The following is a 24,896-nucleotide window of genomic DNA, read 5'->3' as shown; positions in this document are numbered from 1 at the left end:
CCGGGAGCTGGAAGCTTCCGCATCACTGGAATCGGGCTCGAGTAAGGAATGGATGATATTCCTGCTAGAATTACTCGAAGAAGGAAGAAAAAGGAACGCAGGACTTGATGTTTTATCCTGGGCGATATATTAAATAAGCTTTCAGTACAATGATTCCGGGCCAATTTCTGAGTTTTAGCTTCGCACCAATCAATGACCCTGGTGCTCGTCTACCTAGAGGGGCTATGGACGATTGCAACTACACACGAAGGGTTTACTCATCGGGATTATTCAGAATCCAATGAAGGACCATGCCGAATCGAATACTACAGGGCGACATACGAAAGCGGAGTTTTTCTACAGCGCTATTTGCCGTTTGGAAGCGCTGACTAAAGGAACTTTCTCCCTTCGAGTCGGCAAATCACTCTTGAAATATCTATACGTGAATACGTGGAATTCGGGCGATGAATATATTATCCTTTCATCGGGCTTATAACGGGTCAGCGTTTCCACCGAGGACACGATTCCCGTGGTCCATTGCTCGAGTTTCCTGCGCCAGAAAGAAGGTTCGCTCTTCGTTCCCAGCATGGGCCCCCATGCGGAAGACCTTTCAGACCCGAACTCCTCGACGACTCCAATCACACCGCACACCATCGTTTCATGACAAGCGTAAATATCGCCCACAAGATTATCTCCGACAAAGAGCATCCGAGGAGTCATGTGTCCACACGCGGCTTTGATTATATATTTCAAATTGAAGAAGCCTCCGTGGCAGAACTCGCGACCTTTCGCGTACTCTCCAGGCTTCACCACCTCTCCCTGCTCGAAGCCGTCCAACCAGTAGAAATTCCTCACGGTGAGCGTGAAGAAATGTGGTTTCTTGGCGCTGGTGATTACAGCGTCGAAGTAGTCTCGCCAATCTTCCCCGATGACGAATCCAAGCACGAAGTTTGCGAAATCAGCTTTACTGTTCGTGATAATCAAGAGGGCAAGTTTGCTTTCCTTCAACGTCTTCAACCACTGCAGAAAATCAGACGAGAGGGTGTACAAGTATTCCGATGGGTTTTCCTTGAGAGCTGAGAAAAACCCTCCTTCTCCTCTCGCGAAGTCTTCCTTCGCGAACAAGAAATTGTAGGCTTCCATGATCCTCTTGAATGGTAACTCGAAGTCCGGATCCTTCTCATCGATGCACTTCTGAACGAGTTCCATGAGTAAATAGATGGTCCCTGTCGTGAAGAAATCATCGAAACAGTGGACGGGCTCCTCATTACGATCGGCTCCTTCTTCTCGGAAGAACGGATCATATTTCATCGCGATCAGCTCTTTGCTACCAGCATACTTGTATAGGGCTTCATTGAGGTCCATGAGAGTTGTTCCGGAGTAGGCGAGCACGATGTTTCCTTCCTCATCGAGCTTGAGAAAAACTCCTTTCCGCTTATAGAAATAGATGCCTCTCTGAGCGTAGCTCAAATCGAGCTCACCGAATGGTCGGAATGTTTCTTTGGAATAGTATCCCTTATCGACCAAGAACTTCACCACTAGATCGTAGCAGAGCTTGTGTAAGTTATCGAGGCGATATCTCGCCAACGTGTGGTCGATATCGAACGCGACCACGGGCCAGTCCGTGAAATGGAAATAGGGAGATTTCGCGTATGGATCGTCAGCCAGTGATTTTCCACATATCTCCTCCGCACGTACGAGATCGTTCTTGAAGAATCGATTCACCATGTTCCCGGGCTGCACTGGGCGCGAAGTAAGAGCACGGTCGACAGGTGTTGCAGACCGAAATCTGCGGACGCAGGCTGAGCAGACCAACGTTTGAGCACACGGGAGGAAAAATTTCTGCACGTCAATTGTTTTGAGGCGAGAAGTGCATGTTGAGCTTCGAGGACACGCGCAGTGAGATTGCAGCCAGCTAGAGACCAGGAGGGAATTTTACGGAGATTGCTTATCCTGACCTGATGTCAGAAACCTCGGATGCTCGGTGGGGAGCGTCGGGGAAGAATCACGAACGTCGATAGGCTTTCCAAAGTTCTTCTACACGGCGATCGCTGTGATGGCAGTGAGTGCTCCGAGAGCGTCAGCTGCTACGCAGAACAACAAGTCCTGGGAGAGGGCTCGTCGCCCGGGGACGACCGCGAGCGCGGACATGGACAGCAGATGGGAGTCCGGAGCCACCAAGGGAATCTGCGGCAAATCCAGGATGAGCTCCAGGATGAAATTTTAATCTTCGGCCAGAAGTCGCGTCGGTGCCGTCTTCGACCACCCGAATTTATTTTCTTCACTCCTTACGCTTGGGATTCGATGACCTCAGCTTGGTGGAAGCAAAAATAGGCGCGGGGGACGAATGGAGAGGGTAAAAATCAGGCATTCCCGCGAGCGCGAAGGGCTTTTGGGTCAGCGAAGGAGCTCACCCAGGTTCCTTCGGCACCCTCATCATGGGTCGGCATGCTTCGACTGTATGATGACCGAAATAACAATCAGGGACCGCATAGGCGATTCTTCGCGAGGGGGCGAGGGGAAGGGGGAAAGGCGCTCCGCCCCGGGCATTGAGGGGGGCAAAGTTTTCGCTCAGGTTCAGTCTTATTGCAGGGAGGCTCATCTGGTCTTTGCTTTGCCTTTTGGTTTTCCGAACGTGGAATCATAGCGAGTTGCGAGTTGCGAGGTTGTCTTCACCTGACGATGGAAGATTCCGAAATCCCGTTCATGCGAGAGCTTTCCGGGATTCTGAGAACCAAGTCTGGTATGTACTTGGAGGCGGCGCGGCGACCGTCCTAGTCTCCGGTTCGAAAATCAGAAGGGGAAATTGAATGGGCACCGCCTGCCCAATGTCAGAATGACGAGGAAATTCGGGAAAATCGAGGAGACAAGCTCTCCATTGAGGAACTACTTAGCTGGAACTCGTTTAAGCTCCAAGGAGGAGGAAATATTGTAGCATCTTTCCTGAGCTATCTCCATTCCATCCTGCTTCTCCCACGAATCACCTTCCCACGAGACATAGGCACGGAGGATGTTCGCCGAGTGGGGAGAGCAGACGCCACGGCGGAAGTCGTGACCCATTAGGCACCCTGAGCCGGAGAGCTTCAAAAAATGCATCTCAATCGATAATAAGGAATGCAGAACTTCGACGGCTCGAAGGAATTTCTGATTCGGTGCAGCTCGAGACTCGGGAACTCCGAGTTCCGAAAAAGGAGTTTCCGAGTTTCGAAGAAGGAGTTTCCGAAATCGAGGATGAGGGAAAACCTTTTTCCGGATGAGAGAAAACGATAAACCTCTTGTCTTAAATCTCATTTCTTCTGACTTCATCTGAAATGCCCCTTGAAATATATGTACATATCACGTCGGCAGAGACCTGGCGCCGGCGATCCTAGACGAGCTCGTCGAGGATTGCCGAGACTCGTTCCTGGATGATTTCATTACTGCAGAAAAGTTCTTTCTTCGTGTAGGGAGGTTCAATGTGTGCCCACGTCGCAATGCGAATAATTTTCCCATCTTCAGTGCAAGGAAGACTCCTAGTTCTCAGATGTGCGATCAGCCGCTCTCGTCGTTCCTTCTCTTCGGTAGCAGTGAGAGCCTGCAAGAAGGAAGCTGTGTTCAGCGTTTTGGGAGTACTCCGAGAAGTCGAAATGACTTCTTCTGCAAAGATAAATCGATGGCGAAGCCTTGGACAATTGGCCTCCACGGGAGCCTAACCACCCGAGAGGAGTCTGTATTTCCTTCCCGGAGCGAGATAATCGCCCATAGGATCCGAGCACATGGCTTGAATATGACTCACCTTCGCGGGAGCGAAGATCTGATCAACGAGACGTGCGTGCTTCGAGCTATTCTCGCTGGCGACAACTTCCCTTACAGCGGAACCAATGCATAGAATCATGTCCTTCACTTTGTTCGACTCGATTCGGGCCAGAATCAGGCTGAAAGCAGGGGCGAGACTTCTGGCAATCCCGTTCGGACTTTTCTCCTGGAGATGCGCCTCCCGGCATCGCGGAGTCTACCCACGGCTAATCGTTTTCGAACGGATGGATAATTTCCCGAGAATCCTTTTCGATCCTCAACGCCTCCGAGCTCATAACTCGAAATCATCTCCTCGAGGCCCCAAAACCTTACCTCTTGCTCGTAGGATCAATCGAGTGAATTACTCCTTGGAAACATTTATCTCCCGCGCAGCTCACCGTCGCATCCGCAAGACGAATTTTCGCGAGAGCTACGGGATCGTCTTTCAGCTGTCTCCAGTTGTCTCCAAACGCTCGCACCTCCATCTGAAAAAATAGCGCAAGGGTCGCATTAGAGCCCATCCGGAATCCCAAGAAGGGAAATGAAGTCGAATTGAAGGCGTTAAGGAGGTTCTCCAGTGGGACATCCACGCTCGCAGAATAATCTGCGCTCGAGGATCATACATTAATTCCTGTCGAATGTACTTGGTAAAACTCCCAGATATAGCAGTGCCGATATAGCGCGAACCATTGCCGCCTGTTGGATCCGAAAACCGAAAAATGATCGATCCGTGAATTAGGTTCCGATATTTAGCGGAACAGCAATAAGGCTCCCTGGAGAGCAAATATTCATTGAATGGATATCCGGGTCTCTGGGGGATTCCCAGGGCACACTAGAACGACGAATCCCGACTGGAGTTACACGTCTCGTGGGAATTTGGAGTCTCTTAAATTCCCGAGAGTACCGAATCGACCAGTCTTTTTTGAATCGGGGACTCCGCGCCAATGTCAATGTCAGTTTTCTTCTCATATGAGGGAAGATACCGCTTTATGAACATAACTCATGCCGCAAAAATTACCGCTACGCTCCAGATCAATATCCAGTGTCCCTTCCCAAGGATAATGTCCGAGCTTTACATCACTCACTGCTCGTGGAGAGCAGGTTCTATCATTATAGACGATAATTGAGATTCTCTATGGAAGATGAGCAGATTCGCCTCCGGATTGAGACGACAATGATTGCGTCTCGCAGCGTTTCTCTGGAGAGCTCGATTGTGTTTCCCTCGCAGCATGGTGTCGCACCATCGCTCGCTCCTCCTGGGGACCCTGCGCTCTTTACCCAAGTCCTCTGAGACTTAAGGTCCCACTTTAGATTCCCACCTAGGCCACCTGTATCCGCACCTCCACAATGGGGCATTCGTCGAAAGGGAAGAACGGATTCATTCCATCGATGTGTGGAATCTATCTCTGACCCGAGCGCTATCCGAGTCGCAATGATCGATATTGAAGGATGAACATCGCCAGCGCACAACTTCGGAAGTTTCAAAATAACAGAAACGTGAGCGGATGCGTCTGGTGCGCGATTGCTGTCGCCACTGCAGGTACACGACACTCATCGTGTAGAAGCATAATTCTTGCATCATCTGGGACAAGGCTACTGATCTGGGAGCTAATGTGCCATTGAATCAATCAATGAGAGTGCATTTCTCGTCGCGGGCGACTCGTTCATGTCTCCTCGCTCCTTCCAACCTACCGCGGAATTGGCCAGACATTTCACCACCTTCACAGCTCCAATTTACGGCGATACATACGCGAGCTTTTACGTTTTTTTTAAAATACCTACGCGGGTATCACTATCGTAGAGCTCCCGATTCGACAATGATCACTCTCTAAGCCGGGGATTTATTTGCGATCAGGCTGAGCTGGGTATCGGGGAATTCATTGATGAATTGAAATCGAATCCTTGTCGAGGGCTACCGAAACGACTCACACTCTCCATATTCGTGATGATCGAGTCTGGTCCCATCTCTTAAGGCTTGAGAGCCCATCAAGGCATCTACCTTGCTCGAACCCCGAATGCTGGAGCAGAGCTGACGGGGTTCTCAATTGAACTAGGAGAACTCAATCCCCCCTCCCATCACATTTCGCTACAACGACCGATTCCTCTCGAACTTCCAGCGGATGAAAGCGGATCGTGTGGACATCCTCGCAGTACACTCATCGGCTCGCAGAAAATACACGCGGTCCTTCTTCTGCGAAAGCTCTCATTCTGATTTGATATACGCCGAGGCCGCTTCGAATTATAGAGGTCGGTATAGCACTCAACATTAGAGGTCTGCGGAGGCATGAGACCGAAGAGAATCCTGCCAGCTTCGGAATAATCTCATTACCGTTTATCAGCCTTCAGCTCGATAGAGGGTATCATCTTACTCTATCACATCCGATGTCGTTATGAATCGAATGCTTACACTCCAGCGAGGAAAGCCGACCCACACCGAGCGTGATCGAAGTATACCCTTCCAGATTCGAAGGAAGTTATTGCGACTCTTTCCTTGATTATCTCATCTGCACAGAATTATCTTATGCTGCTCATTGGAGAGCAGGGGGCGGCGAGGGAGATGGTGCAGTGCTTCCATCGACATCGTGTGGGGAATCCCTCGTTCCCAGATGCGCAAACCGCTGATTCCATCGTAGAATGTGATCCGGCCGCAGAGGAGGTCGACAATATGGAGACACACGATGTTCGGGGTCACGAATGCATTTGCAACGATGAAAATGGGGTTCGCCGCCGAAATGCATCGCCTTCCAAGGTCCGGGACAGTAAGTTCAAGAACGGGAGAACATATCGTTATGGGCTCCTCGATATTTTCACCATGGCTTGGGGCCATCGTCGCCGAAGTTTATGAACGTAGGGCAATTATTTCGAAAGAAGTATGAACATCTGTTCGTTAGCGAAGATTTGATCGACGACACGTGTCCCGAGAGCTGTGCTCGCTGCCAGCGTCGAGTATCTCGATCGCAAAACCTGGAAATGCCTTTGACTTCGCTCGTCTGGAAGAAAGTCAAGAGCAAACTGGAGGAGAGTTAGGATTCCGTAGAATTTCAAGTCGCAGTGTCTCCGCTCTCGCAGTGCACAGATACCCGATGCAGACGTCGCGGCTGATCCGAAATAATTGCCCAACGAGATCATCGCATGATGTTTTAGCTCCTCTGATAGGCCACTGGGCGCTTGCATCTCCATCCAGGACCTTTTCAAATCAAAATAAAACCAGGACTAAATCGAATCAGAACTTAAGAGCAGACGCTCCAGCCGATTCCGTGAAGCAGAAACCGGATGGAGACCGGATCGAATGCCGCGCGACAGATCCGCTAGACATGTCATCGTCGAGGAAGGCTGGAAGCAGGCGAGAAGGAGATGGATTCTCATCACCCGAGCTTTGCTACGTGTGCGGGTTTTGAGCCCACTGCCAGCGGGAAACAGATCCCGCCATTTTCGGGCGCCCGGGAGCCTCATCGAGACGAGTGGGGACATGTTCGGTGTCGCGGAAGAAAATTTGAGCTCCGCTTCCACAAATTAACTGCTTGCGAGTCTCGAGGAGCGATCTGCGCTGACTGATCTCGACTCAAAGGTCCAGTGCTGGAGTGCTCGAATGCTTTCGGGATGGAATACCGCGTCCATTCTGCTCGTCAGCGTTCCACACCGGAGTTGCTCCGTCCAGTGTTGCGTGAAACTCAGACTCACGGTCACCATGCATGAATTTCTCGTCGAACTGCATCTTCCTGATGCCGACTTGATCTATGAGAGTGCATTTCACACCTGGTTTTAGCACGCAACGATTCCAGAGACGAGCTTTTTATTGAGGATTGAATGCTTCCCGCGGTCTCCCGGAGTCTCCTGGAAGAGCTTTGTCGGTGGAAGTCTGCCAGCTCTTGAACTCATTGTAGCGAAATCTTCCGGAATCATGAGAATTCTGCGCTGCGTCGGAATTTCCTCTGAAGAGCTGGATTCATCACCGATTTGTTATTATTAGGGAGTGCAGGCATTCCGAAAGCTCGGAGTGAATCGCCTTACATCGGACCTCTGCGTTCCGCGACCAATTGAGAGTCCGCTTGGATGTCCTGGGCTGCACTAATTTGGCTGGAAAACAAGATAAATAATCTCGGCGCCGTTCGGATTACGGAGTGGGATCGCATTCGCCATTGCCATCCCATCCCATCCCTAGATTACTTCCATTTTGTACTCGAAGGGACGAGCGTCTGTTCTACATTTCGCCGAGATATCTCGAGGGGAGCTTCTTATACTATGCAAGCATCTCGCGGCTACTCAGGACGGAGGAAGATTCCGTCGCACCGCCAGAGCTACAGGCTACCGATTATAATCACGTGAATCAATATGTTGGATATGGAGCTCAAACATGAGGCAGTCAGCTCGCACGTCGGAATGTTCTCTATGTTGTTCCAGCCCATGGGTGAAGAAGCCCCGGAAAATCCTATCTCATAGAGAGACGAAGATTTCGGCGCTCTCGATGCGTGTGGAAGGAAGAATTTCGAAGGTACATCTCTGATATTTGAGCCCCGCAAAATTTCTCGAATCTTGGATGCATTGTATGACGATTCGGGAAGCCCAATCGAGCATGCTCCGAAACTTCTCGAGTGACATGATAGGTTCTGGCGAGCTCACCCGCGAAGCGCAATGCTAATTCACGGCATGGCAAAATCGAGGGGCAGCGAAAATCTCGAACAAACCATTCGTTCTGATGGTGCAAGTTCCCGAGTGGGAACGCCTGATGCCTCTTTCTCTTCAGAGTGCGAGCTGACAGATTATCCAGCTCCGTGTACTGCAACAACGTCAAACTGTATGCTATTTCCAGATTCAAGTGCGTCAGTCCTGCTGCGACTAAAGGAGCAGTACTCGTGTAAGCAGCTGATCTCACCGAGTGATTCGCTCGGCCTTTGTTCGCGCCGAACATGAAGCCGGAGAACTAGATCATCGAGCCCACACCACCTAAGTAAGATAACGTCCCATCAGGAAACACGAGGATAGGCAGCCTCATCATATCGTTAAAATTTCATGGATCAGGAGCATATAAAGCCCCTAGCGTTGCTCGAGACTCAGCGCAGGCCGCTTCAGGCTGTTCGAATGACCAACGAACTAGATTCCAGAGCATTGGTGTCGACGCATGCCACCTGTAAGCCTTGCACACCGCCACGGCGGAAGTAAAAGCATGGAACGTTGGTAGGGAGCGTAACCAAAGTGCACTCGATCACACAAGGCTCGTTGATAGAACTACGAACAAAAGCATCGTGTTAAGGTGAGTCGCAAGTTGAAATGCGAACACTGTGATTCGCATTGTAAGTCCGACCAGACCGGTGACCCCGAATCGATCCTTGAGGCTCGAATACGGATTCGCCATTTCTGGCGTGACGCCGTTATCTGGTGTAGCACCGGGGCACGGATAGGATCTCCAAAAAAATGGAAACAGTCCCAGGCAGCTTGTTTGCCGCCAGATCTTGGATCTGGAGGGGGCGAGTTGCAACGAATTGCGGTTTTGTAGCTCGGAGCTGCAACTCCTTGTGTCTCTTGGCGAGAGAATAATCCAATACAAGAACAATCTCCGACGAAGTCCACGGATCATTATACGTACAGACGAACGAATCTCTCCTTCGGTCGTGGCAGAAGTGGAACATCATTCGGAACTATTAGACCGAAGCTGAGAAGCTGAGAATCCCGGTCTCGACTCGTTGGTGGAAGAGTCATCGGTCGAGCCCGTGGCTCCGCGAGGGGAGAAGCGACTTTAAGGAAGAAGTTCCCATCACTGAATCGAGATCTTCGACAAGACTCCCGAGGAGGAACTTCTCGAGTGAGCTAGGGATATTCTGGAGGGAAGATAGCGTGGATATGGGTCGATCGAGGACATCCATAGAGTCCTTCCATCTCCCCGGATTCTGATTCCAGCCGGAGCGGCGAGCGCTCGCACGGGGCACTCAGCTGCTGAGGCCGGACGGCACTTTGACGTGAGCGGCGTCGCTCGATCAGACCGTCGTAGAGGCTCCGAGAGAAACTGTCTGCTAACCGTTTTTCTGTACGACGGCCGCAGCGCCATTTCTGATACAACTAGCGGCAACCGGCGACCGTGGCAGAAAGTGAAGAAAATACGGACAGCCCAGACACTTACCCGTTTGCTGACTGCTCTTCTCAGATACCGTTCGCTTCAGTTCGACTGCGCGCTCTGACAACGGACAGTTGATCCAGTGCTTGATCCTGACAGACGACGGAGAGAAGTTCTCCGCGCGGTCATTCTCTGAAAAGTGAGCCGGAGCGTTGGGGAAGCTGGTGGTCGAATTGAAGCTTCCCTCCGATGATTCCATCAATGGGTGAGTCTTTTCCTCCGCTCTATGATTCTTATCCCTCGATCGGAGAAACCAGCTGAGTTTATTCGGGACCCCCAGGGTCCTGAGTATGTTTCGCGAGAGGGGATAGTTTGCCCGGAGCCGGGACTCCTGGCTGGGGGATCGCTCTCTGAGTGCGGTATTTCTTCTCCGATTCCCTGTCGGGTCTCGACGTAGGGGAACGATACTCCTTGCCGATACAGAACTTGTACGTCTTGCGGAAACGTTCGCTCGGACTTGGTTCCGGTAGGAGCACTCCGTGAAATTACGTTCGTCAAAAATCGTTCCTTCCTTGCTTGCTTGCTTCCTTTCTCCATAGTCTTATCGCCGGTACAAGATTGAACGTCAGCATGTGCTAGGATTATTGTCTGGAAGAAGGACTGACTAGCTAAGGGATGGTGGCGGTCGATGCGATTTTATCGTTTTCCAGCGTGCTTTATCGGATCTATTCTCAGAGCGCAGAGATCCTGTTGCATTTCATTCTGCCTCGTAGATCTCGAGCGTAGTATATAGAGTTTCTTTTTGCCGAGGACGAGACAAACCCAAACTATTCGACTCTCTGAAATTCCAAGACCCGCCATTCCCACTTTGGATAGATTATCAGAATCGTCGGACAGCACAATGTCCACGGCAGCGGACCTAGGAGGTAAGAGCTAGCGAGCATAATGCGTAGGTTTTCGAATTAGTAGAAATTGCAAAACTCAGTCGTAGAAGACCACACACCGTGACCACGGAACTCCGCCGACGTTTCTTGAGATCGACGATTTCCCTCGCGAAATGCAATGCGCTTTTCGAAAACTCCATCCCGACATATCGGGCTGTCGGCTCCCCGGAGCTACTCCGGAGTTCGGCGACTGGTGTACTGGGTATTTTTTTCCTCGTGCTCCCTCTTGTCTTAAGAGCCTCCTCAATGGGTACAAGGGTCTCGTGCTCGGTGATTTCGAGAACAGAGCAACGTTCTTCAAGATGTGAGTAGAGGACAAGTAGATTGAGTTGGGAGCACGTAGAGACTGAACGTGCTCGGAGCCAACTCGAAAGTCTCGAACAACACGAATAACAACACCCTTACTCCCATGTGTAATGTAAATCGTTGACACGGAAGGCCGACGACCCCGGCATGAGGTACCCCCAGACACAACATCTCCCGCCTCTTCGAATGCCACGAAAAAAAACGAAGAGCGAACGCCGTCTGCGTTGCTGCTGCCGCCACCACCGGCATCGTCATGCTTTGCCCCCGCTTCCAAGAACTTGTTTCCTCTTAAATTACGCCATACTTCAGCGGCAAGATCATTTCACGAACAGTATTCAGCTTACGGATGCGATATGCTCAGCGTAAACAAAAGCCGGAGGTTCAGCGGCTCGTTTTGCACCTCTCGCCAGATACTCCGGGTGAGCAGTGAAGGCACGATAGGACTTCGCCCAGGCGTTGAATGAAAGCGGATCGAGTTCTGTACTCTGAAAGATCGATACATAGCAATGTGCTGCGCAGCCTTCGAAGGGAAAATGTCGCCCTCACTCTCGCGGTGCACTGTTTTAATGGCCCAATGAGGGTCCGACTTACCCAACGATCCGTTTTTAGGAAATCAGACGAATCCCTTGGTGAAGGATTCTTCGACCGGAACAGGGAAATCGGAAAAAAAGTTTTGATGAGTGCGCGGAGGTTTCGTTATGGAAGCTTCGTCGCCGCGATAGGTCTCGACTTCCGGGGACAGCTCTCCGAATTTCGTTCTCTCCCCGCTAGACCGTGAACATCATGATGGACTCTGAATCATTCGGATAAGCTCGGGACGTAACAAATGAATTATGGCTATTCTATGTATTTGTTCCTCTCACAACGGGTCCGAATCCCCTGACGGTAAACGTCGAATCTTCGACGACGACGCACCTACGGTCGAGCTCGCCTGATTCACAGTCGACAATAACAACGGAGACCTGGCCTGTCTGTCGAGCTCGAATCCTTCCAGATTTTGGGCACGAATCTTCGAGAAGGTTCGCGATTGCTGTCGCGTCTCGCTCTCTCGAGGTCATGGTGTCCTCATAGCTCAGTGCCGGATTTTGAACTCGGATGTTCCTTATCCCCAGCACTGCTTTTCCGACTCTGTGTGTTACGAAGCGAAATGGAAAGTAGCTCGAGTGGGCTTGGTATCTCAACCTTTCCGTCAATGATTAATTTATGTGTCTGCGTATTCGACTCTGCAGACATCGCTCTGTGGGTCAGTAGATCCGAGGGGCCCATCGGCATTGCTGCTGTAGACAGTGCCGGTCAATGACCGTCTGGGGTGGTGTGGGGCACCGTTACTGCCAAAGACGATGACGTCGTCGTTGTTGCTGTGTTCTATGCCGTCTCCGCCGACTGTGCTCTCCGCTTTCGTTGTGGAACACCCCCGCGTACGACCGTATTCCGTCGCGTATGAGTGCGACATCTGGTCTCCGTAGAAGACGGTGCGGTCGGGCTCGTTTCTTCAGGGTCATCGGCATTATTCGACTTTTATTGTGATTCTTTTTCCTCCAATGGCCATGGTCGATTTGAGGACGACCAGCCGTCTATTCAAAGGTATTCACTATTCGTCGTGTGTGAGAATTGCGTGCACGAGTCTGCGGGCTTCGAAACCCACTCCTAGCACGCGGCGCAGACTTAGTTCAGGTAGAAATGTACACAGAGCGCTCGGCGAGCCGATACGGAGACGAGTCGGCTAGGGCTCGTCAAGCTACCGTCGACGTCGCACGGGGAATACTTTCGACGTCGTAGGGTATCCGCGAGACGTCCCGCGTGTAAAGTCGAGATATATGACCAGAGATTATGAGTTCAGATCGCGGATTGGGAGCACTAGTCATTCCTCCTCTGTTTCGGCTGAATTTAGAATTCTGAGCGATCTAAACCAACCCCCCCCCCCGGATGGGATAGGCCGGCGGGCGGGTAGGCAGAGACAGAGAAGCAGGGTCTACAAAACGGATGCGAGCTCAGTCAGGAAGTAGAATCCACAGAAACGAGGGGAGACACGTACCCTCTCGAGCCTCGAGCCGAGCGATCACCACCGATCATTTGATATACAGCGGAGAAAAATACAGTGAGCCTACAGGTGGTTAGGAGGGCAAATTTTCAAATCAGGAAAACGTTAGATGCCCCTCACATTCACTGTACGGCATAGATTCGGGCAGAGAGAAATGCAGTGAACGGGAGGTGAAATCCACCACTGCCGACTGAACGCCTCGACTCTCATGGAGCTTTCGGGCGGAGGATGCGATTCCTCTATTAATACAGTCGGCGCCGGAGACAAGAGTGGATCACGATAATTTAGGGAACGAGAACAGAATACAAGGTCGTCTACGTCTCCTTTGATAATTTTCGAGCCGGTACCGAAGTTGACGCAGAACGTAGCCAGCTGGGACAAACCCGATGTTTGCTGTGTGTGATTCTGTGGAACGAGGAGCGTTCTTCACCGGAGAGAAACAACATTGTTGTTTCCTGTTAAGAGAACGTCCGTAAGTTCTGCTTTGACGGCGGCTCATATTTGTGAGGTTGAGTCGTCGCTCACGTCTGGAAAGGAAAGTGGCCAGACGGAGGAAATCCACGACGACAACCAGAAAAATCGTTCACGGTAGTCTTATTTCTTCCTCGTCTTGTCGTTCATCAACAGATGAATGAATCAGCGCGCTCGCAATGAATGAAGTCACTCACGAGATGCTTCGAGGAAGGGGCATTGCTCACCGAGCGTGATTCAGTCGGAAGCGCCCACACTGCATCGCTCCGCTGTCTCGAGACAGTGCCGATGGCGGTGCGCCTGATCACGATGTCGTACCCGCAAGAGATGGAACCGAGATGGATTCCCATCTGTGAGTGGAAGATATCAAAGGATTCGGGCTGGGCTTCCGGCTCTGCAGAAAAACGCAGACTGCCGCCCATTTTCTCGCTCTCATACTTGTGATGTGAATATGACGCGGTTATGTGTATCGAGCGACTGGGACCCCACAGGGATTCGACCTTGAATTTAAGAATGTCGCGATCCGCGAGATAATTCACTTGTGTCCGGCGGAGAGAGAAGTTCTGAGCTTTTTCTGATTGGAGCGACAAGTTCATGACGGATTTTCGGTCGATCTCCGGTCGATATCCCCAATCGTAAATGTTCGCTCCGCATTCGTTCCAACAATGTTGTGCGTCTCAGATGACAATCACGTTAATGGAAACAACGACGATGATCTTACGTTCAAAGAATGCCGTCTGAAGTCGTGCCAAACAACTGACAAACCAGTTGAAGGACCGTACCGAGGAACCGGGAAGCCAGCGAGTGGGCAAAAGTGAGCGAGTCTTTTCAGAAACAAGAGAGCTATCCAAAAATTTGTCGGTCATCAGAAATGCAGGCCACCCTGCTCCGAAAGAGCAACTTAGTATTATGGCGACGGAGAGACGACGAACGTTCAGAGAAGCAAATCTCTTGTTTCGGACAAAGACTTTCTGCACGGTCAGCTCTTCGTTTTCAAGGACTGTTCACGTCCCCTGACCTCAGAGCACGTTCGCCCAGCATCGTCTCGTGCCATCTCGAGAAAATAGGCAGCGGGAAAAGGCGGCGTACCCCGCTCCGCGCGCACAGAGCTTCTCTCACGTGAGAGCGAGCTCGCCAACATCTTGAGGATTCACTAAAGAGCGTTGATCCGGCTGTCGCCCCGGCACTGTTGAGCCGAAGCTGCACTTGAACCTAGTGCTGCGCTTGGACGTCTTGACGCCGCCGTCGCTCGGAGCATATTCTGTTTTGATTGAACAGAATCCGCCAAGGTCGTGCTGTGCTCATTCTCGCATGTTCGTTTGTGTGCCAGTAACTATCAAGAATTTCGGACGGCCATCTCCGCGATCGACTCCACGCCGAGAACTCACTCGGGTCAGCGAGGGACCGTTGAGAGCTGCGAACTTGTAGCGCTGGTTGGGCAACTCGTAGATCCTCCTGGCTCGGCCGCCGCGCCGTTTCCAGTTCACGAGATCGTGATCTGTTCTCGCGGTGGCTAGTCGTCGACAATGCTAACATCCAGACGGATCGGACTGTCCCGTGAAGCGAGAAAACTGTTTCCGATGGGGTTGTGGGAGCTGGAAGCTCGCCAATCAGATCTTGCTTCAATTTCTATGGTTCATTTCTGTTATTCGGAACGGTGGGAAAAGAACAAGTAGAATTCGGAAACTTGGAACCGACGTGGTCCGTCTGGAAATAGTCAAGGATCCGCCACTTTTGGATGCTAACGTCTTCCGAACGAGTACGTGCTGGAGCGACGGCTCACGATTACTGTTTCGCTAATCCCAAGTTCTGGGTGGCTCAATGCGGCCGGCCATTATCATCGTTCTAGGAGGGACGTTTCCGAGTTTTCCGAGTGCAGATCCCGGATCTCGTTCTGCGTTCAGCGGATGATACTTCCGCATCGGGCATAGAGTCTGCCGCATGCAGAGGATCGGAAAGACGAGCGATTCATCAAGGAAGCGTCCGCCATGTGAATCCAGCGATCGCTGAGAGGATTCCTAACCGGCCGATCACTGTATCCCCCTGACCTCTCGGTATTAGGTTCTTACGTCAGGTCCGTTTATGTCTCCCGTTCTCGGTCTCCCGCTCGGCGCGGTCAGACTCTCGCAGAGTCAGCCACTTCAGAGCTCTAGACAAACGTTCACCTCCTCCGGTATCGACCGGCTCCACACGACTCGGAATTCTCCGGGGAAGATGTGAACTCTGAAATCGTCGACGACGCGTACTCCCTCATCAGCAGCGTCTCGAATCCAGGCTTTGCGGAGACTTCAAAACTCTGGCTCCGGATAAGCGATAAGATCCCTCCCCGAGAATCGATTAGATCGTTGTGGAGGATACAGATAGAGAATCAGTGATCTTATTTCCGTCAATACGACACCGCTCATTATCGGGGAGCTCCTTATCGGATGATGGGTTCTACAATCCATATGGTATTCATTCCCCGCGCTTGAATTGGTTTCCGGGCCGGGAGCGCTTCTCAGCCAAGGTCACCATGATTTGCTTGTACGTAGAGAGTTGGCAAGGTGCAACGCGCTGCACCGATCGCTGAAAACAGCTACTTCCCTAGATACTATGACGGGGAGATTAGGCCGCAAGTACGTGCTTATACACATGTATACGTCGGAGACTGATTCCTTACGCCGAGCGACTCCGAAGATGCCGCTCGAACTTTTGGTGATAGAGAATATTCCAAATATTGTCATCGCTGAACAGAATTCTATCGGATGCTCGGTACAATCCAAGAATAAATAATTATTCTCGAAGACTCTGGTCAGCTGGGTCGGGACTCCGGTCCCGCATGCTCAAGAGATTCCGTAGAAACTCCAGTCTCGTTCGGAGCACATGAATTCGCGACGGGTGACAGGCAGAGAGCCTTGCGAATTCGCCCCTAAGAAAAAAACTCGGAAAAACTTTTCCCACGTTTCGACACGGTCGGTCCTCTACGGATCGAGGGAATGCTGTGGATGTGGAGGAGCTTCCGCGTCATCGAATGGACCATGCTTCCAGCAGTTGCTCGGACTGGCATTTTTTCTAGCACTTGACTTTTTGTTCATCGCATGGAATGTACAATGAGAACAAGCTGCATCGGTTACATCTTTCGGATGGATATACGGGCGAGCGGTCAGACGGGCGGGCGAACGAATGGCGGGGCTTTTCAGAGCAGTTCCAGTGCCAGATTTCCGAAGCCCTAGCATATCTTGGCGGAGGATAGAATTCCGCGAACGCACGTCCGGGGTGCTCGATCGAGTCAATTCATATTGAGGAGAAGTCTCTCCTTCAGTTCTTATGCAGCGTTTCTCTGTTCCGATCGCGCAGATACACCGAAGCGGATGACCCGGAAGATTACGCTTGCGGGGCTCTGCGCGACGCTCGGGTGTTTGTCGAAGATGATTCTTAAGCATCAGTTTCGAGCATCATTCTCCGACGGATGCTGGACCGGGTGGAAAACCAAAGTTTTGACGGTAAGCTGGGACATCGAGGTGAAACAAAATATTCTCGACCACCCGGGATTCGATCACCGTCGATCAGTGATCCTCGACGATCCTCCCGCGGGCGAAGCTTGAAGTTTCTCCGCAGAGATTCTCCCCTCGATTCTGGAAACGTCGGAGGTTGCATCAGTAATAATTATCCTCGGCATTGCCATCTGTTCGCGCGTGTTTCTCCGTTTTCCATCAGGAAGCGGTGACGGAACCGTGAATTTCTCCCAGTACGTGTCGCAAACAGGAACCGTCCTCCAGGGTAGTCGGACGACGCAGGGATCCGTCTAGACCGGAACGAGACGGTGCTATCAACACCGCTCCAGGAAATCCCACCAGAAAAAAAACCGAAGATCAAAAACAACGCAGAAAACCCATCTCGGAGGACGGAGCTGCGCTTATCTTCTCGAGGTCTCTATCACATCTTATCGGTCTCGCGACGAATCCTCAGGAATTCGAAACTCCCAAATTAGGTACTCAACGGTCTATCAGCTGAAAATTCAGCGTCAACAGGAGCCGACGAGCTCGCGCTCCTTGAGTCGGTCAGGGAGTCAGCTGGTCGGCAATCGGTCATCCATCCGTCCCGCGATAGACCTTGACAAAAAGCAATGGAGCGTCGCTCTCGTGGTCGTTGTTGATTTCAACGTCAGTCTAGACAGAAATGTTTGTTCTAAGGCTCATAATAATTGTCCATTGGCAGCCGTCAGACCGACAAAAGGAATTGGGTGGATTAGGTAGCTCGCAGGCCCAAAAACATGAATTTGGGTTGGCAGAAGTGGATGAGCATCCAATTCCCAAGCTGCGCTCGGTCCAGTCCGACTCCTGACGCGAGAGCCTCGGTGATGACGCGACGGCAACATCCTTTCTATCTCTCTTTTCGTGGAGGAGGAGAGCCGCGCACTGCTTACCGCTGCTGTCGCGTCCGCCGTCAACAACAACAGCCGCATCGGCTCCCTTCTGGTCCGGGTCTCCATTTCATTGACACTGTTACTAGAGAAGAAGAAGCTCACTCGGCGCAACAGCTGAGCGGCCAGTCGGACTCGCCACATGCCCGACTCTGACAGTCAGTCAGTCTCTCTGCCGTCGCTGCCTCACCGACTGTCTGAGTAGTCGCTGACGTCGCCGCCGCTCCTCTACCACTGACCAACCGGAGAGACGATGCCCGAGCGAGTGACCGGCCGGCTCGCGCACTGACCAGCAAAGCAGGCTGACTAGCAGCAGCAGCACGCTGACTCGAGGGCAGACGGACTGCCTAGCGACTCTGTTTACAGACTGGAAACGGCGGCAGCCGAGGGTACTTCGTCGTGGTCTCTCTGAAAGTTGACGCGCAACACTGCTAATCCGACTTTCCGTCGTGGACGGAGTCAAGTGACCGAGGCAGTGCAGTTGTCTGGACCGGAGTGATCTCAGAGCGATCCACGCGCGCGGAATCGCAGCTCGGCATAAACGCCCCCGATCTTCGCCCGGTGTTTCCTCTGCTCTGGTGATACGCGACACTGCTCGAACATCCTCCGTCGGCGGTCAACGGAAGACGGAAAGCACGAAAAACGCTTCTGTGACTCGTAAGAGGAAGAGCAGTCCTTCAGAACCGCTCCTCGATTCAGCCGATCCTTGAATTATCTCTGGATTTGACTAATAAGTGACTTCGATCGGTGCTCGACTAAATTATCAGGTCGGATCTCTCGGCAAAGTACTTCTGGAACATGAACTAAGTTCACCCTCAGGATATCGCAACGCAGCTCCACCGAATAGATCCTCGATGAAGAAAGCTAAAGAATTCATCCTCAAGGTGTGTGGCCATGTTCTCCGACTCGATCGTTTCTAATTCGCAGAGCAGGGAAACCGAAAGCTAAATAATATCGGGACCGTCTTTCTCATCAGCGTTTTCGGGCGAAAATCGCCGTCGCTGGTGCAATCATTGCTTCTGGTAGTTCTGTTGTCATTTTTATTGTTGTACTTTTGAGAACTTGTTGAGAACCCGCCTTACGGTGAAGGGAACAAGGAAGAGAGCCGAACGTATTGCGGACGAAGTTCGCAGAAGCGAGTTAGCAAGAGTGTTTTGTTCTCGTTAAAATCAACGATCTTCGTCTACCGATCCGATTGTTCCCGGTTGGTAATGTACTGACCGAGTGACGAACGGATGGATGGACGGACGGGCGGGCGCATCGATAAATGAACCAACGGCCGAAGGGACTGAGTGAGTAAGTGTGTTGATCCTGCCAACGCTCGCTGATGCCGTCGCCGTCTTGGAGCTACTAGATTAAGACGAACTTTGCCGCTTTCCTTAAATTCGGTGCTGTTGACGCAGCCCTCCTCGTCGCCGCCGTGGCAGTTGTTGTTTTCTGTTGTGATACTGAGAACGTATCGCTCGAGTATTACGAAATCCATCACGGGTTTGCCTTACGTAACAAGCGTCGGCTAAACGAATTTCTTTCGGACGAAACGAGGAGATTCCTCTCGCCGGACCGCTCGTTCCTTCCGTGAAGTCCCTTTTCAAACGTTCCGTACCGATTCCTGTCGGTTTCCCCCTTCGCTTCGTCAATCCTCGATCCGTTCGAGCAACTCCCGGGAAAAGAGGAAGAAAGTTCAACTGGGGTAAGCTCCGGGAATTTCTGACCATTCTGCTGCCAGCTGATGAGTCCCAAACGAGGCGGAATTTCGAGTCATCACCTGAGTGTTCCTGCGACTCGATGAACCGTCTTCATTAGGAGATCAATCGACGTTCAGCTTTGACTGCTTGTCTCAACGTGCGTCGCAAGCTGCATTTCGGTCTCTGCGGACAATTTGTCGATAATTGCGTTCTTGATGGGTCGCGTCCGCGATGTGCTGCCTGCGACGACGGGTTTCAGCAGGTTTGCAAAGCTCTCGGCTTTGAGAACGACAGCTTGTTGTTATCGAGGTGGCGGCCGCATCGAGTCGACACTGGCAGGCGATATTTTGAGAGCTGCTTCAGAACAGCAGTGTCTGCGTAGCACGCACACTTCAGGCAAACTGTGGAAAATCAGACGGTCGAAGCTGGACGGGATCGCTTACGCTGAGCTGATTGAGAAAGCCGAGTCTGGTCGGACAAGACTGCCGTCATCAAACGGAACAAACAAGCTTCTGTTGACGAACGGTTGACAGAGTTCAGAGCGCTTCGTGCACAGTATTCCCTGGCAGCCTACGTCAAGCTACCTCGACAGAACAGACAGCTGCACTGTATCGTAGGTGAGACTTACGGAACTGTTGCTACCTACGATTAAAGCTAAAGCTAGAAGAGGACTCGGAAGAGGTACCGCCGCCGGGAGAATGGTCTTGTCAGAACAATGGCGCGCGAAAGATCTTCTTTTCGCGACCGTTCGGTTTTGCGTAATTGTTCCTGCGAATCTCCAAATCGAAGTTGATCGGATAGCCTTTGGGTCTGTCGGTCACTCGATTCTCGGTCGTTCCGCCCGCCGGCCGGCAAGGAAGCCGGCAAAAACGGGCTAGGGCATAAATTCTCTATATGACCGCCTGTATCAGGGGCCTCCGTGTTCTCGGAATCGGCCGGGTGCGTCGTCTTCACCATCAGCAACACCAGGAAGAACAACTGACGACGATCACGGCCACGACGACGCACAGAAAGGAAGAACGATGCAGCGGCGGCGGCAGCAGCAGCAGTTGTTGTTGCTTAACCAGTAACAGCATTAAATACCTCGCTCCGAGAGCAAGACACTGCCAAGGTAGCAATCACAAAGATTTATGGCGCCGTATGCACGACCAATTTCTTTACGGCTTTTGCTGCCACTACTAGCTCCTAGCAACGCTCAGAGTTCTGGCAAAACAGGCCCACGGACCCTCGCGCGCAAAGCGAAAATCTTTTTCCTCTATAGTCGAGTCAATCCGGCTGGATGATCGTATTTCCATCGGACCGAGGAATGCAACTCGACTCTTTTTATTTAGAGACGAATATCGATCAAGGCGCCGGAGATCGGATTCACGTCGGCCGCAGCGCTAGAGTTCATGAATTGTTGGGTCGGATAGAAGTCGATTGGGAAGTGCCGTGCTCCTAGGGTGGGCCGGGAGAATGTTCCGAACAAAAGCAATAATAATTAGAGACCTCTCGATTCCTGGGCTGATCCTGTACTGGACAACATCTCGCGTTCTCAGCTCTCGCGATCGGTTCTTTAGGACACGTGAACTCCGTCTCATCGAATTTAACGATTCCACTGAGGAATTGATGCGGGTCGCTGTGGAAAAAAAGACCATGCCATCCGGATGATATTATTCCATGCAGACATCCGTGGAATTAAGCATTCCATTGCTCAGCGAATACAAGATCCGAGTGGACTTCATGGAGTCTGAGACTTTCCGCGGAAATCACGGAAGTCGCCCGGGCCCCCCTGAGCGAGACTTCGCGTGGTTTTGGCTTGAAGGTCTCCCTCGCATCTCCGATGTCTTCCTTCTATCCCGCGTCAAGATTCTTCCTCGTCCTGGTCCTTAAAGATGAGAGATGCGTACCTATCGCTCCCATTCTTTGATGGCAGGATTTTATCGAGAGAACGTCGATCGATCCGCGGTACGAACTGGGATCAAACGGTGCTACTCATGAATGCGGAGGAAGAAAATTCATTTAGGGTCTGAATGGTCGAGCTCAAGCGATCCAACCAAGCGAGAAACTTGATCGAAAGCTTCTTGCTGCCTCGCCGACAGGAAAGGCGAAGGAAATTTCTACCGAGAAAACATGATTTACACGTACACAGCCGCGAAACACGTTGGCGACTGGGCAAGGCGTCTGTCTGGAAAGTTGTTTTGATCGGCTTCAGTCATTGCCAAGCAGCGAGTGTCGTCCAAAGGTGCATAGACGGCTCAGAATAGACCGTCCGCGCTCGTCGGCTCGCTCGTCCGTCTCTCGGTCGGTCGGTCCGTCCGTCCGTCCGTTCCACTGTCAAACATTGGGCCGGTCGGTCAGCCGGTCGATCAATCGGTCGGTCGGTCGGTCAGCGAATCCGTCTTTGGACGCCGTTAAAGAGCGTGTTCTCGAATGGCTCACAATCTCATTCGTGCTTCACGCTCCATTCAATTGTCGGGGATTCTCGCTATGCATTGTTGTCAAACCGCGCCGCTGCTCGCTCTCCACCCGATCCATCCGCGGAGATCTCTCGACTTTGAACGAATCGTTGCCCAAACAGTTCGCATGGATGACAAGCGGGACCAAATCTTTCTCAAGAAGCACCAACCCCCATTGGGAGTTGTCGCGATAGCCCCGGCGTGAGAGGAACGAGAGGGAATGCGCGTTGTTTTTTGGCTAATTTGAGCGTGTTCAAGCCAACATTTCTCTTCACCTCCCGAAACCCCAGCGTTTCCATTCCATGCTCCGAGCTCGAGCCCCCGTTCCATTCTCAGGCGGTCTGTCCTCTTTTAGGTGTAGTTTAGAAGATCGTATTTCTTTTCCTGCTGCTTTTTGGCCCAGTTGTGTAGCGCCGTCAGTCGAAAGTGGGCGATCGAGCCGGTCGGCTTTCAGGCACGATGGCATGCACTCCAAGTCGCTCGCTCCAGGGATCGAACCCCTTCTTGGAATACTATGCCTTAGAGTTCCCTAACCACCACCACCACCGGAGCTGGAGCAGTTAGAGAGCGGCGCTCAGGTCAGGTCGGCGCTCAGATCGACCTGCCTTGAAGGATATACTGCTATGCTTTTGTGGCGGCGGAGGAGCGCGCGGACTTTTCTCAGCTTCTTATTGTTTCCAGACAGATTCTGGAGAAGTGGCCTTGACATCGCCATCTGATTTCGCTGCTTCATGAATCCGATCCCGGAATCCGAACCCACAGCAGTCCGTCACAAAGACAGTATTTCCCGAACTCTCGAACAGCTACCGGCTGTTCGAACCGCGTACGGCGGCGCGGTGTTGGGTTCCGCTTTCGTTTGTGGTTCCGCTGCTCCCTCAGCTCGGAGCTCTCCTCGGATCGATCAGAAATCCGAGCTCCGAGCTTTCCTGATCCAAATTGTCAATCCCCAGCGAGAGAGCTCCGAGTACAGAGAAAAAAGAAGGAATTTTGCAGAAATCGTTTGAATATTCTTCCGAGTCCCGGAGCTTTTTACTCGATCTGAAAGTTGCAATGATGGTCGGTAGAGCGGTCGGTGACGATGAGCTCGATCAAAACAGATCGCCCATCTCCAGCCGAGGAGAAGGAAGAAGCCCGTCTTGACGGAGGGTCCCAGTGGCCGCGATGGTGCCGAGCGGCTCACTACACAGCATGACCTTGACTTTGTTGCGCTATGTTGGTCAATGTACCGCTGTCTGCGAGCTGTCTACCGCTCGCCTGAAGTCTCTCGGCCGCTCTTCTCATGACAAACGGACGGACGCTCACAAATCGGAATGATTCTCTCCATCAGTGATCTACCGATCGCTTTCTTATTTTTCCGCTCCGCTCGGATTCGGCGCAGGAATTCCCTGTCTCGGCGGATGTTGTGCGCTTTCGTACTCTGACTGAGCGGCTCTTTCATCCGGTCTCTTCATCTAGGCTGGAAAGCCCGAGCTTTGATTTCAGTTGCATTGCAGCATGACGAAAACAGATAGAATGAATAGCGATAGAGAAATTGGCTCAACAACAGCTCGCGCTCAGCTGATGCCGTCACCGCTATCTGTCTGTTTGCGAGCGACTCTACTGTAGCGGTAGATTCGCTGTTAGCAACTTCAAAACGAAAAAACAGGTTCCCTAGGATTTGCATTCCGACGGCGAGCGACGTATTCGCCGTGCGTCGTGATGGCAACGCTCGGCAGGGGAGACTACGAGCGCTCTAACGTTCCTTATCCTCCTCGACAACTTCCGATAAGTCGATCCGATCTTGAGCGTTTTCGACTTCTGCCCTAGCGATCTGGAACGGCCTAATTATTGACGAAGCGGAAGAATTCCGGGAAGATTTTCTGATCGCCGAAAACCGCTGAGGAAGTGTGCACTTGATGACTCATGGCCGACGCACGCGATAATGTACGACAGAACCACTGACCACCACTCCGGGTGACTTCATCCACTACCGTTGCATGAAGTTCCGAGAGGCATTTAATGAGCGCGTATCCATGCACAAAAAAAATCATCCCGCTTACGTCAAGCCGATTCGTCTTAACGATGCTCGTTTCGGTTCTTCTTCCTCTGCGCAGTGGAATATTCTCATAAACAAGTCGATCCTGCGCGACCGGAACCAACTTGCTTTCTGGAATATTCTGGTCAACTTTCGCCGGCACGCTCGACGATAAGACGACTACAATGAGCTTTCAATGTTGACTCTCATCGAGCCGCTCGTTCGGATCAATTGTCGCCTTTTTTTACGAACCCTAAAAAGAGCAAAGCGGATAGAAGTCCCCGCTCGTTTTCAGGGGAATTCGTGCCGGTTCCGTTTCTGTACACGAGCTCAAAGACGAAAGTCGCCGACCGATGGCGGATGCGTGCACTGCCGGAAAGTCCCTCGTCTCGATATTTTTCTCATTCGATTTCCCTATTTTCCCGGGCATCAGGGGAAGTGCTTGTTTTCGATGGGAAGTCTTACGTGACGTTCCAGTGGATATCCGCCTCGTTACGCGAGGAAGAACCTGAGCATTGCAAAGAGGATAACGAGTCAAGGTCGCGTCACGTGAGCGAAGTCTCGAGAACCCTTCAATGCATCGAGACGGCGACGACTGAGTGAGTGAGTGACTGCAGGTAACTGGACAAAACCAGGCGAACTCTGTTCCCACTTCCGATAATAATTGATCCCGAGCCTGAGGAATCGAAACGAGGGGCATTGGTCCTACGGTCATCGTGTACGTACGTACATCGATGATTGACTGCTCGGCTGGCGGCTCGATGTGCGCCAGAAACGCCACAGCTGTTAACGG

General features: G+C 51.8%; 2 protein-coding genes across 2 annotated transcripts; both read right to left on the bottom strand.

Annotated features, from left to right (window-relative positions):
* Positions 1-289: 289 nt before the first annotated feature.
* Nt5a (5' nucleotidase A) lies at positions 290-1,911 on the bottom strand. Its single transcript, XM_003739366.2, has one exon. The coding sequence runs from the start codon at positions 1,705-1,707 to the stop codon at positions 337-339; it is 1,371 nt and encodes a 456-aa protein (XP_003739414.1). The 5' UTR covers positions 1,708-1,911; the 3' UTR covers positions 290-336.
* Positions 1,912-3,346: 1,435 nt separating this feature from the next.
* LOC100901671 (uncharacterized) lies at positions 3,347-4,864 on the bottom strand. Its single transcript, XM_003739365.1, has 5 exons — positions 4,839-4,864; positions 4,398-4,449; positions 4,087-4,238; positions 3,755-3,893; positions 3,347-3,553 (listed from the first exon to the last, which is right to left on the bottom strand). Exons 1-5 carry the CDS (start codon positions 4,862-4,864, stop codon positions 3,347-3,349), a joined length of 576 nt encoding a protein of 191 aa, XP_003739413.1.
* Positions 4,865-24,896: the final 20,032 nt, after the last annotated feature.

The sequence above is a fragment of the Galendromus occidentalis genome, unplaced genomic scaffold (genome assembly GCF_000255335.2).
Source record: "Galendromus occidentalis unplaced genomic scaffold, Mocc_1.1 scf7180000076500, whole genome shotgun sequence".
NCBI lineage: Eukaryota > Metazoa > Arthropoda > Arachnida > Mesostigmata > Phytoseiidae > Galendromus > Galendromus occidentalis.
The sequence above is the reverse complement of the archived record's forward strand: the minus strand, read 5'-3'. Positions and strand labels throughout refer to the sequence as shown.